Genomic DNA, 12,201 nt, shown 5'->3' on the forward strand with positions numbered 1-12,201 from the left:
AACCAATAACAGATGAGGATACTGAATCAGTTATAAGTTTTTCCTCCTCCAACAACAACAACAACCACAACCACTACCATCACCACCACCACCACCCAGGTGTCACTGCTGAATTCTCCCAAACATTTAAAGAAGAACCAATATCAGTTCTCCTCAAAGTATTCCAGAAAATTGAAGAGAAGTGAATACTTCCACACTCATTTTACAAAACCAGCACTATCCTCATTCCAAAACCAGACAAGAACACAATGAAAAAAGAAAACTACAGCCCAATATCCCTAAAGAACATAGACATAAAAATTCTTACTATTAGCAAACCAAATCCAACAACACATCAAAATGATCATTCACTATGATTGAGTTGGATTTATCCCAGGGATGCAAGAATGGCTTAACATATGCAATCAATAAATGTGATATACCACATTAACAAAAAGAAAGTAGATTCCTCAACACAAATAAAAGCCACATACAACAAAACCACAGCCAGCATCATACTGAATGGGGGAAAGGTGAAAGCTTTTCCTCTAAGATCAGGAACAAGACAAGATGCCCACTTCCACCTATTAAACATAGCACCGGAAGTCCTAGTCAGAGCAATTAGACAAGAGAAAGAAATAAAAGGCATACGAATTGGAAACAAGGAAGTCAAACTGTCCCTGTTTGTAGAGATCATATTATATATAGCAAACCCTAAAGACTCCACCAAAAACCTGTTAGGACTAATAAATTCAGCAGGGTACAAATCAACATATAAAAATCAGTAGTGTTTCTATACTCTAATAACTAGCTATGTGAAAAAGAAATCAAGAAAACAATTCCATTTGCAATAGTAACAACAAAAAAATGAGGTACCTCGAAATAAACTTAACCAAGAAGTTGAAAGATCTTTACACTGAAAACTTTAAAATATTGATGAAAGAAATTCAAGAAGATACAACAAATGGAAAGACATATCCATGGTTGGAAGAATTAATATTGCTAAAATGGCCATACTACCCAAAGTGATCTACAGATTCAATGCAATCCCTATCAAAATGCCAATGGCATTCTTCACAGAAATAGAAAAAACAATCCTAAAATTTATATGGAACAACAAAAGACCCAGAATATCCAAAGCAATTCTGGGCAAAAAGAACAAAGCTAGAGGCATAACACTACCTAACTTCAAAATATTCTACACAAAGCTATAGTAACCAAAACAGGTAAAAAAAACAGACACATATACCAATGAAACAGAATAGACAGCCCGGAAATAACTTCACATACCTACAGCCAACTGATTTTTGACAAAGGTACCAACAGTACTCATTGGGAAAAGGATAGTCTCTTCAATAAATGGTGCTGGGAAAACTGGATATTCACATGCAGAAAAATGAGACTAGGCCCCTGCCTATCCCCATATACAAAAATCAACTCAAAATGGATTAAAGATTTACATGTAAAACTGAAAACTATGAAACTACTAAAAGAAAACACAGTGGAAATGCTTTATAACACTGGACGGGGCAGGAATTTCTTAAGAAAGACCTCAAAAGGCAACAAGAGTAAAAATAGATAAATGAGATTATGCCAAACTAAAAAGCTCTTGCATAGCAAATGAAACAATTAACAGAATGAAGATACAACCTACAAAATGGGAAATAATATTTGCAAACTATACATCTGACAAGGGGTCAATATCCAGAATATATATATAAGGAACTTAACAGCAAAAAAAATTAAATAAATAAAAACAAAAAACAAACAGCAACAAAAAGAATGATTTAAAAATTGGTGAGGGCCGGCCTGGTGGTGCACTGCTACAGTGCGCCGCTTAGGAGCGTGGTGGCGCTCCTGCCGAGGGTTCAGATCCCACATACAGACCGGCCACTCACTGGCTGAGCGAGGTGCGGGCGTAACACCGAGGATTGCGATCCCGTTGCCGGTCCCGGTCCGGTACGGGCGCGACACTGAGGGTTGCGATCCATTGCCGGTCATGAAAAAAGACAAAAAGGAAAAAAAAAAAATTGGTGAAAGACCTTAATAGACATTTTTCAAAAGAAGGCATTCAAATGGCCAACAGGTACAAGAAAAAATACTCAACATCTCTACTCTTCAGGTAAATGCAAATTAAAACCACAATGAGAAACCACCTCACTCCAGTTAGAATGGCTATTATCAAAAAGACAAAAGAAAACAAATGTTGGTGAGGATGTGGAGAATAGGGAACAATTTCACACTGTTGGTGGAGTTGTAAATTAGTACAGCCACTATAAAAAACAGTATAGAAGTTGCCCCCAAAATTAAAAATAGAACTACCATATGACCCAGCCATTCCACTACAGGGTATATGAAGGTACTTCAAAAAGTTCATGGAAAAATGGAGTTAAAAGATAATATGAATCTTAACATGAACATTTTGAAGACCCCTCTACATCCAAAGGAAATGAAAGTATGTTGAAGAGATATCTGCACACTCATGTTTTTTTCCTCTCATTTATTTTTATTAAAACAAAATTTTTTTAATCAAAACAATTGATTACATATATTCCTGGGGTACAGAGCTGACTATCAATACTTGTGAACAATATGTGATGGTCAAATCAGGATAATTGGCTTATTCATCATTACAATACATAATATTTATGTCCATTAACTAATTTCTCGAAGACTCCCCTCCCCTCCCTCTTCCCCTTTCCCACTTCTAGTAACCACAGTTCTGTTCTTTCAGAAAGTTCAATGTATTATTGTGATTGTTTTATTTATTTATATTTTATTTTATCTTTTATTGAATCATAATAGATTATACATATTTTTGTGATTCAATGTTGACATAGGTGCATCAAATCAATATTACTAGTATATATATTGTTACAAATTGTACTTATTCATTATGCCCCTTGTTCAATATCTCCCTATCCCCGCTCCCTCCTCCATCCCACCACTGATAACCCTAGATTTCTCCTCTCCCTCTGAAAGAGTAATGGTTACTCTGTGGATTTGCTGCCTAGACAATCTGTCCAATGCTGAGAGGTGTGTTCAGGTCCCCCAATATTATTGTAGAGCAGATGCTTCTTCTGTCACTCTGGAATGGGCTTTGTGGAGAGAGACATCCTCTTCTTTTCTTTGGTCTCTGCTGGTGGCTCTCCTTGTGTCAATGAACTCCACTGTCTGGTGAACCATCTGCGTGGTGTCTGTGACAGCTAGCCACTTTTGCAGCAGCCAGGGTTACTGTGGTAGCTGTGGTGGGCCACCGACATGGAGGTGATGTTTTGGCATGCTCCTTGGTGCTGGTGGTATGCCTGGTTGGGGGTGGGGGTTCTGGTCCCTGGCTCCATGCCCCGGCCCAAGGTGCTGGTGGTGTGCCTGGTTGTGTATGAGGGTTCTGGTCCCTGATTCCATGTCCCAGTCCCCTGAGCGGGGCCCCGAGGTGCTGGCTGTGTGCCTGGTTGTGGGTGAGGGCTCTGGTCCCTGGCTCCATGTCCTGGGCCCCTGGGTGGGGCTCCGAGGCACTAGCAGGGTTCCTGGATGTGCGAGTGTGGTCTGGACCCTGGCTCCATACCTCAGGTCCCCTGGTGGACCTCAAGGCGCTGGTGGTATGCCTGGTTGTGGGCGCTGGGTCCAGTCCCTGGCTCCATGCCTCAGGTCCCCTGGCAGTCCCTGAAGAGCTAGTGGTGTGCCTGGGCCAGAACTAATTTTTTGTCCTTTGCTTACTTCTAAAATGGGGGAACTTCCTGTGGAAACCAGTACTTGAGCTGTGTTGTTGAGCTAAATTGCTGCTTTGCTGCTGTTTCCCTAGGGAAGGCTTTTTGTGTAGCTCAGAGTTTAATGGTTGACTTTATAGGTACTTGTGGCTCTCCAGAGACTCAGTGCACCTGGGTTGTGTAGAAACTCTGATCTGGGCCTGAGTCTTTTCATCAAACTGCACCCTATGCAATTCTGTATTTCTGACTAATCTCCTCTGAGTGTTCCTGTGCTGATTGGGGGGTGGATTGACTGACCTTGCTTGGTCCCAGTGTTCCCCTGGTGGGCCTGTCTCCACCACTGCCCATGCTACAAACACTTCCCATGGGATGGGCCTTGCACTGGTCCCTTATGATGACTCACCAGCCTTTGAATGGCTCCTTTTTTCAGTTGTTCTGGCTCCTTGCTCCTATGTGGGTCCACAGGAACCCTATTAGTGGTCTTGCTGTCCTGGGGGCCACCAAGGCCCTCTTCTCCCCTGCCACCTCTAAGCAACTCCATCCTAAGGGCACAGCTGCAGCTTCTGCCAGCTCCTGTTCCATGTGCTCAGCAGCTCCAGCTTTAAAGCGCCACAGCCTGAAACACTCTGAGCAGTTTTTTCTTTCTCTAATCGTGGCTTCTCACACCTTCATGAACTCCATAGGTCTCTCCTCCTCTTCCCCTGAGCTCCAGCCATCCCAGCTTGGCTGTTGTTACATTTTTTTTTTTTTTCCTTTTTTTGTCTTTTTTCGTGTCCGGCAACAGATCGCAACCCTCAGTGTCGCGCCCGTACCGGACCGGGACCGGCAACGGGATCACGACCCTCGGTGCTGCGCCCGCACCTCGCTCAGCCAGTGAGCGGGAACCAGTCTGTATGTGGGATCCGAACCCTTGGCGGGAGCGCCGCTGCGCTTCCCAAGCGGCGCACTGTAGCAGTGCGCCACCGGGCCGGCCCTGTTGTTACATTTTTATAGTTGTAAATTGGTTGATTTGTGGGAGAGAGTGACACTGGGGACTGCCTATTCTGCCATCTTGACCAGAACTCAGTGATTGTTGTTTTTTATTTTCCTTCTCTCTTGCTCATTTATTTAATTATTAGTCCCACTTATTAGTGAAGACATGTGGTATTTCTCTTTCTGTGCATGGCTTATTTCACTTAACATAATTTTCTCCTAGCTCATCCAAGTTTCTATGAATGACAGAATTTAATTCTTTTTTATGGCTGAATAATATGCCAGCATGTATGTATACCACATTTTCCTTATTCAGTCATCCACTGATACTTTTAGGTTGGCTCCATAACTTGGCTATTGTAAGTACAGCTGTGATAAACATGCACTCTCCTGTTCGTTGCAGCACCATTTACAACAGCCAAGATGTGGAATCAACCCAAGTGCCCAACATGGATGAATGAATAAAAAAAAATGTGTTATATAAACACAATGGAATATTATTCAGCCATATAAGAGAATGAAATCCTGTCATTTGACCCAACATGGAAACATGGATGGACCTGGAGGGCATCATGTTAAGTAAAGTAAGTCAGACACAGAAAGACAAACACCGTATGATCTCACTAATATGTGAAATCTAGAGAGAGAGAGAGAGAATATTATAGAAGCAGAGAATAGAAAAGTGGGACCAGAGACTGGGTGGGAGGGGATGGGAGAGGGGTGGATAGGTAGAGGTTGGTTAATGGGTACAAAGTTACAATCAGAAGAAGTTCTGTTGTTCTATTCCACAGTAGGGTGACAGCTGTTAATAGTAAGATATTGCATATTACAAAATAGCTAGAACAGAGGCTTTTGAATGGTCTCACCACAAAGAAGTAATAAATGCATGAGGTGATGGATATGCTAAATATCCTGATTTGGTCATTATAAAATATACATATGTACAGAAACAACAAATTTTAACCCAAATTTTAAATATGTACGATTACAGTATGTCAATTAAAAATTAAAAATATAAAGCAAAAAGGCAGTGTGACTGGAGAAAGTGAAGGAGGGGTCAAGTGAAGGACAACCCCCTACTCTAACTTGGTTTTTCTTTTTTCATAGAAATATCACTTTTTTTGGCAAGTGGGGGGCGAGGGGGGCTGACTGGTACAGGGATTGAACTCTGGATCTTGGTTTTTTCAGCACCACACTAACCAACTTAGCTAACTGTCCAGCCAGAAACCTATCACTTTCTAACAATGAATATACTATATAATATAAATTTACTTGTTTTATATATAGTTTATTGTTTCATATCATACTGTAGAATTCTTTTTTTTCATCCTTTCTCAATGGACTAGTGCAATAGAAATCAAAGCTGTCTCTTTACTGATCTTTTTATTTCTTTTTTCCAACCTCTAGGTAGACTTCCAATCAATCTTTTTTTTAAAAAAGATGACCGGTAAGGGGATCTTAACCCTTGACTTGGTGTTGTCAGCACCACGCTCACCCAGTGAGCTAACCAGCCATACCTATACGGGATCTGAACCCATGGCCTTGGTGTTATCATCAGCACACTCTCCCGAGTGAGCCACCGGCTGGCCCCCAATGAATCTTTTTAAAATGAGAATGCAAACTGGTCATATTGCAGCTTAAAACTTTTTAATGGCTCCCCACTATCTACCATTTTAAGCATAGCATAAAGGGCTCTTCATGATCTAACCACACATCAGTAAGTAATCCAATCCTATCCCCTATAGCTAGGGCCAGCCATACCAAATATCCACAGGATACTAGTGCTTTTAAAACTTTCCTATCAAAATATTCCTACTGGCAGGGAAAGGATGACTTATTCTGATGGATAAGACACACTGAAAATACAAAATTCTTTCAAATTTCCTATTTTGTCCTAAAAATTCATGTGGTCATTATACTCTATTCTGTAACATATCTGCATTTGTTTTAATAGAAAAATGTTTAATCCCCTCAACATGCTTGAATAAAATAAATGTTCTCAGAAGACAGGCCATGTTCATATGCAGCCAGTGGTTTTGTAAATACCTCACCATGCTACCAGAAACCTTTGAGGGAATTTGTACTCCTGTTTTATGTCCAAGAGTTACCAGCTCACACTTCTGTACCTTAACACATGCTTCTCTCTAGATTGAATATAATTCCTCACCTTGTCTACCTGGGACATCTTGTTCACCCTTCAAGACTCTCCTGAAACCCTTCTCTGAGTCATCTAAGCAGACAGAACATGCCCTTGTCTATATTAGCCCTGCTTTCCCATAATTATTACAAGACTTATATACTGCAATTATTTTTTACACATCTATATTCCTGGTTAGACAATGACCTCATTGAGACCAGCAGCAATGTCTTATTTGCCTTGGTATGTTAATATTAGTTAACATTTACTGAGTGTTTACTGTGTTACAAAGGTTTCATATGCATTATTTCATTCAATCCTCAGTCAATATTAGGAGGTTATTATACCAGTTTTAGAGAAAAGGTATAATAATAAGCTCCTTGAGAGCAAGGACCTTGTTATTTTATTCACTAGCCTATCTCCCATGCCTAGTACAGTGCCTGGCACACTGAAGGAACTTAAAAGACTTTGTTGAACAACAAAGCTGAAAGAGGTTAAATATCTTGTCCAGGGTATACAGCTAGTAAGTGGAGGTGACTAGATTTAAATCCAGGTCTGCTTGATGTTAGATCTTAAAGTCTTTATTCTACTGCCTCTTTATCTCCAACTTGCAGCTCAGAACTTGGTTTGAGAAGGTGCATAGTGGTCATCTGTTGAATTAATGAATGTCTTTTACCTTCGCCCTAGCATTTCCCTACTTCTTTATTTCTCTATCCTGATTTCATCTGTTGAATGAATGAATGTCTTTTACCTTCGCCCTAGCATTTCCCTACTTCTTTATTTCTCTATCCTGATTTTTAATCTCTAGGCCTAGGACATAAGCCACAGTGGGCATGAATAGATCTAGCTTTCATCCTGCTTCCTTTCATATCAGTAAATATTCCCACTATAGTTTCATTAGTAGGCTATTATTTTTATTACATAAATATAGTGTCAAATAAGTCTAAAACAAAATGGAAAATTGATTGTCCTAAAATTAAAAAAACATATCCAGAATTTCCAGATACTGTTTTTCTGTGTGGTTATATATTTTTTCATATAAAGGCAAACAAGAAATTTATAAAAACTGAAGTATTCTTCATATAAATCAACTTCATGTTTTATACTATGTTAGTAAATCTTTTTAAATAAAAGGGTAATTATATAATGCTATCCTGATGTCCTTTCCTGTAGCATGTAGCATTTACTTTAGTTGATCTACTTTAAGCTGGCCTAGAGAAAACCAAAGCACAATAATGTGGTTACAGAATTTATTTCAAAAAACAGATTTTAGTTAGATGATTACTATATAGCTTGAGTTTACAAAGTTACAGAAACATGTACTTTTATATAAGGACAAAATATTTTAAAACTACAAGGCCTCTGACATTCCAGAAGTGTGCTTGCTTATTTGTTTGTTTGTTTATTTATTTTTGTTTGCTAGTTTGTTAAAAGAATGGTGACAGTAGTCAGACAAGTCTAGGTTTCAATCCTGGCTCTCTCCATTAATAACTGTCACCCTGAGGCAAATCACTTAATATCTCTGAGCTCACTTACCTTAAAATGTGGATAATAATCCATAATTTATAGGACTGTTGATGAGATTAGAAGTCTTTGTAGTAATGAGCATAGTACCAGGCACATGGTAGCACTTAATAAATAATAGCTCTCTTCACTTAAGGTCTGCTACTTTATTTCACTCTGGTTTCATAATGGAATGCACTTAACTCACCATTTCCTACAACAAAGTCTCTTGTGTTTGCTTCCTTCAATGTATATAACCTCCCACCTCAAAAACCTAATTAAAATATATTAAGGGGAAATATTCAAGGAATTTTCAGTCTGTCTTTTCTAGATCATAATGTTATAAAAAGACTTTATGTGCATAATGCTTCCTGGTCCTTTCTGCTTGTAAGGGCAATGCTGCACCTGCATTACTGAATGCCAAAAGTCAGCTGGACCTGGGCATTGGCTATCCCAAGTATTTCCTATTACCTAAATCTGGCTTCTGTAGGTACTTGAGTCTGCAACTTCTGTTTTAAACACTGAATTTTCCTAGAACATCTACCATTTCATTTCAAAAGTTGTATCTGAATATAATTTCCTAGAAAAGGAGAACACAAAGCAGGCAAATATTGTTAAACAATCAAATCTGTGATAATAAAAAAAAAAATTACCTGATGGAATATAGGTTCTTTTACCTTAAGGTAAATCTGCAAAATATTGGAAGAAACACATGTAAATGAAGTACACTGTGAAAGGGAGGGAAAAAACCTATTCCAACTACTCTGCAAATCTAAACCTCTCTTGTTTCCCCCATCCTACTCAGACCTGACTCCAGCCATGTAAAACCAATTAGATTAGGCAGCATGCCATAAGAAGGCCAGTACCTACAGGGTGTCTACCCCAGTGCTAGCCTGCCATGGTAAATGAAATGCTTCAAATCTGTTTGAAGTATTGTGGCATCAGCCTCTGCATCAGCATCAAGGAGGGACAAGGATACATGGATACTCATAATGAAGACTGAAGAGGTTATGTTGACAGTCTCTGTAGCAGATCCGCTCTACAGTAGAAAGAACACTGGACTTCTTAGAGTTAGAGACAGTTAAATTTCAAACTCTGCCACTTACTTGCTACACACCTAAGCAAATCATTTAACCAAAATACTTGTTTTTCCTTAATGGATAAAATGAAACATAGTGGTGAGGAATGATAAGCTAAAATACAAGAAAGTGTCTAGACATGGTAGGAGCTCAATAAGTAAAGACACTTGAAATGTTTCTTAATCTCTAACTCACTCACCTAGATACATAACTCACTCATCTAGATACATTCCCAGTTACACGAACCTTAATTTTTTGTTTTGTTTTAGATTCTTTTTTTATTGAGAAATAATCGAAACATATATATGGGGTACAGAGTACACATACACCAATTTTAAGCTCCAGTGTCATGTGGGTGATTAAGTTCAATGCCTATTTAAGATTTAACATGAATGTATTACCCCGTAGGACCACGATTTTTAAATAACATGGTATAGAAGAATCAAAATTCAAATCATAACCCAGCAATGACTCTCACCACTTATAAGACAAAGTTCTAATTTCTTAGCCTGACATTCAAAGCCTTCCATGGCTTTTGCCTTTCTGTTTGGCCTCACAGCTATCTTTTTGTCTCCTCATCCTAGACTCCAGAAAGTACTGTGCTTTCTCAGATGGGCTAGTTTCATGCTCCAGTATCTTTATTTTGTTCAGAAATCTTCCCCCACTGGCAAATACTCCTCTTTTAAGATTCAACTCAAACTATACCTCCTCCTTGAAGCCTTTTCTGACCCCTTCTCTACACAGCAGAAGCAACGATTTACCCTCATTTCTACCATTACTGTCCATGTATAAACATTATGACATTTAATAGTTTATTTTTCTCCCTACAAGATAATAATCTCTTTGATAGCAAAGACGGGGCCTGAATATCTCTATATCCTCATTTAATGTAGTAATCTCATAAAATTTTATATAATTTTAAAATTTGATTACCAAAATGTCTTATTTTTAGAAGAAGTTTTTACCCTCACTACAAAATGGCCAGATTATTTCCTTTAAGCATCCATAAAAATATGACCTGTATGACATATTATATATTTGTAACTCTAAACTCACTAAGGAAGAATGCTTTTAATCTTTCAAATTCCTTACTTCCAAATACTTATTTCCTTTTATATAGTTAATGCTATCAGATTCCCATTGTTATTAATAAAAGAAATGTAAAAGGAAATGCCCCTTAAAGACATTTTTACTTTTTCCCCTTTTAAAAAAAGATTTTAAAAAGTTATTTCAATTACAGTGACATATAACACTTGAACAGAAAACACAGTAGCAGTATCTGTAAGTGAGATATTTCAGTTTTATGTAGAAACATTTCAGTACGAACAGCATGACCCAAACACTGGAAGTAAAATGTGCCAAACTCCATAAATGGCTAACTTACACGCTTAATCTGTTAGAAAAAAAATTTGACTTACTGTGGTTACTATTAAACTGAATAGAACTAAAGTAAAAAGCAGATGGTAGTTTACTGAGTTCTTGACCTTGAAACATTCAAACCTTAAAAAAAAAAGAGAGAAACTTTTTTAGAATATATAACTAGGAATATAAATAGAACACTGCTTTACCACTTGCCTACACGCTTCTGTGATCTGGTGATAACCATCATTTCTTTCCACCCACATCCTTATCTCAGAAAACCTGTACAACCCACAGCCTCCAAGAGGCTGGAGGGACCAGGAGTATATACCTGACTTAAGCTGGGACAAGAGGCTCTCTCCAGAAAGTCTGGAGTTTGGGAGCCAGAGACTGAATAAATTAAATAGAGAGAGTCAAAGTATGAAGTCACATGGACTCAAGGTCTGAGGCTAAAATTTGAGGGCAGCCACATTGAATGAATAAGTGGATGAATGAGAGAAATAATCTGCAGGGAGAAAAAAATAAAGCAGATACGAAGACTTGAAGCCATGTGGAAAGGAAGAAATAGAGAAAAGAAGGAGGGAGAAACAAGCTGCCCTTCTAGTTCTAGTGAGGTGAGGCTATACTTCTTGCTATTGGGTTCCATATAATCTCCTAATGTTATTATAACAAATAAATTGCTCTCTTAAGTCAGGCTAGCTTGACTATGTCTTGCAACTAATGATCCCTAACTAAGGAATACTATTATAGAAAATATCACTGTATTATAATTGTCTCTATCCTTAACTGTCTCCACAATTAGACTGAATTCCTTGTGTGCAGGAATAAAATCTTATTTTTTTCATATATCAAGCACTAGGATAGTGCCTGATACACAGGAGATATTCAGTCAGTAAGAAAATATTAACAAATAATTGGCCATCAGTAAGTATCCAGCCTTTGAGGATTATGTCTTGGAACAGGCAGCAAGAGTGTTTTCTCAGTTTACTAATTGGCATTGGGAACTGGACCTGACTCTTATTTTCCTTATCTGTAAAGAAAGGTGGTTGGAACTGATGATTTCTAAGATCTCTTTTACCTTTAAATTCCATGACTTTATGACTTGGAAGATGATGAAAATGTTAGGTGGGATATTTGTTTTTACCTTTAAATTCTATGAATTTATTCCTTGAAAGGTCATGGAAAAGTTAGGTGGGATATTTGTGAATTAACATTACTCTTTTCATTCTGTCAATAGTTTAGAAATTTCTGTTTGTCATTTCAAAAGTCCGCAAAGCAGGGTATCTATGAAGAAAACAAAGGTCTTTAGGATGCCTGGTTTGTATTTATTACTATGGTTATCTCACTTTAGTATATATAGTCACTTTCTTATCTTTTCCTTTCGTTAGACAATGAGGTGTTCCAGTCCAAGTTTTCACAAATGAACAAGCACAAGCACATGGAAGGCAAGGCAGGTTTAAAAATG

General features: G+C 38.2%; 1 protein-coding gene across 1 annotated transcript in view; it reads right to left on the reverse strand.

Moving 5' to 3' along the window:
• ACER3 (alkaline ceramidase 3) overlaps positions 1-12,201 on the reverse strand; it is a 189,750-nt gene that overhangs the window by 54,444 nt on the left and 123,105 nt on the right. Inside the window, exons 5-6 of the mRNA XM_008571935.1 lie at positions 10,796-10,877; positions 8,952-8,987 (exon numbers count right to left, since the gene is read on the reverse strand). Coding sequence (XP_008570157.1) covers positions 8,952-8,987; positions 10,796-10,877 — 118 coding nt within the window. The remainder of the gene's footprint in view (positions 1-8,951; positions 8,988-10,795; positions 10,878-12,201) is intronic.

Source organism: Galeopterus variegatus, unplaced genomic scaffold (assembly GCF_000696425.1).
Source record: "Galeopterus variegatus unplaced genomic scaffold, G_variegatus-3.0.2 Scaffold736, whole genome shotgun sequence".
NCBI classification, from domain to species: Eukaryota; Metazoa; Chordata; class Mammalia; order Dermoptera; family Cynocephalidae; genus Galeopterus; species Galeopterus variegatus.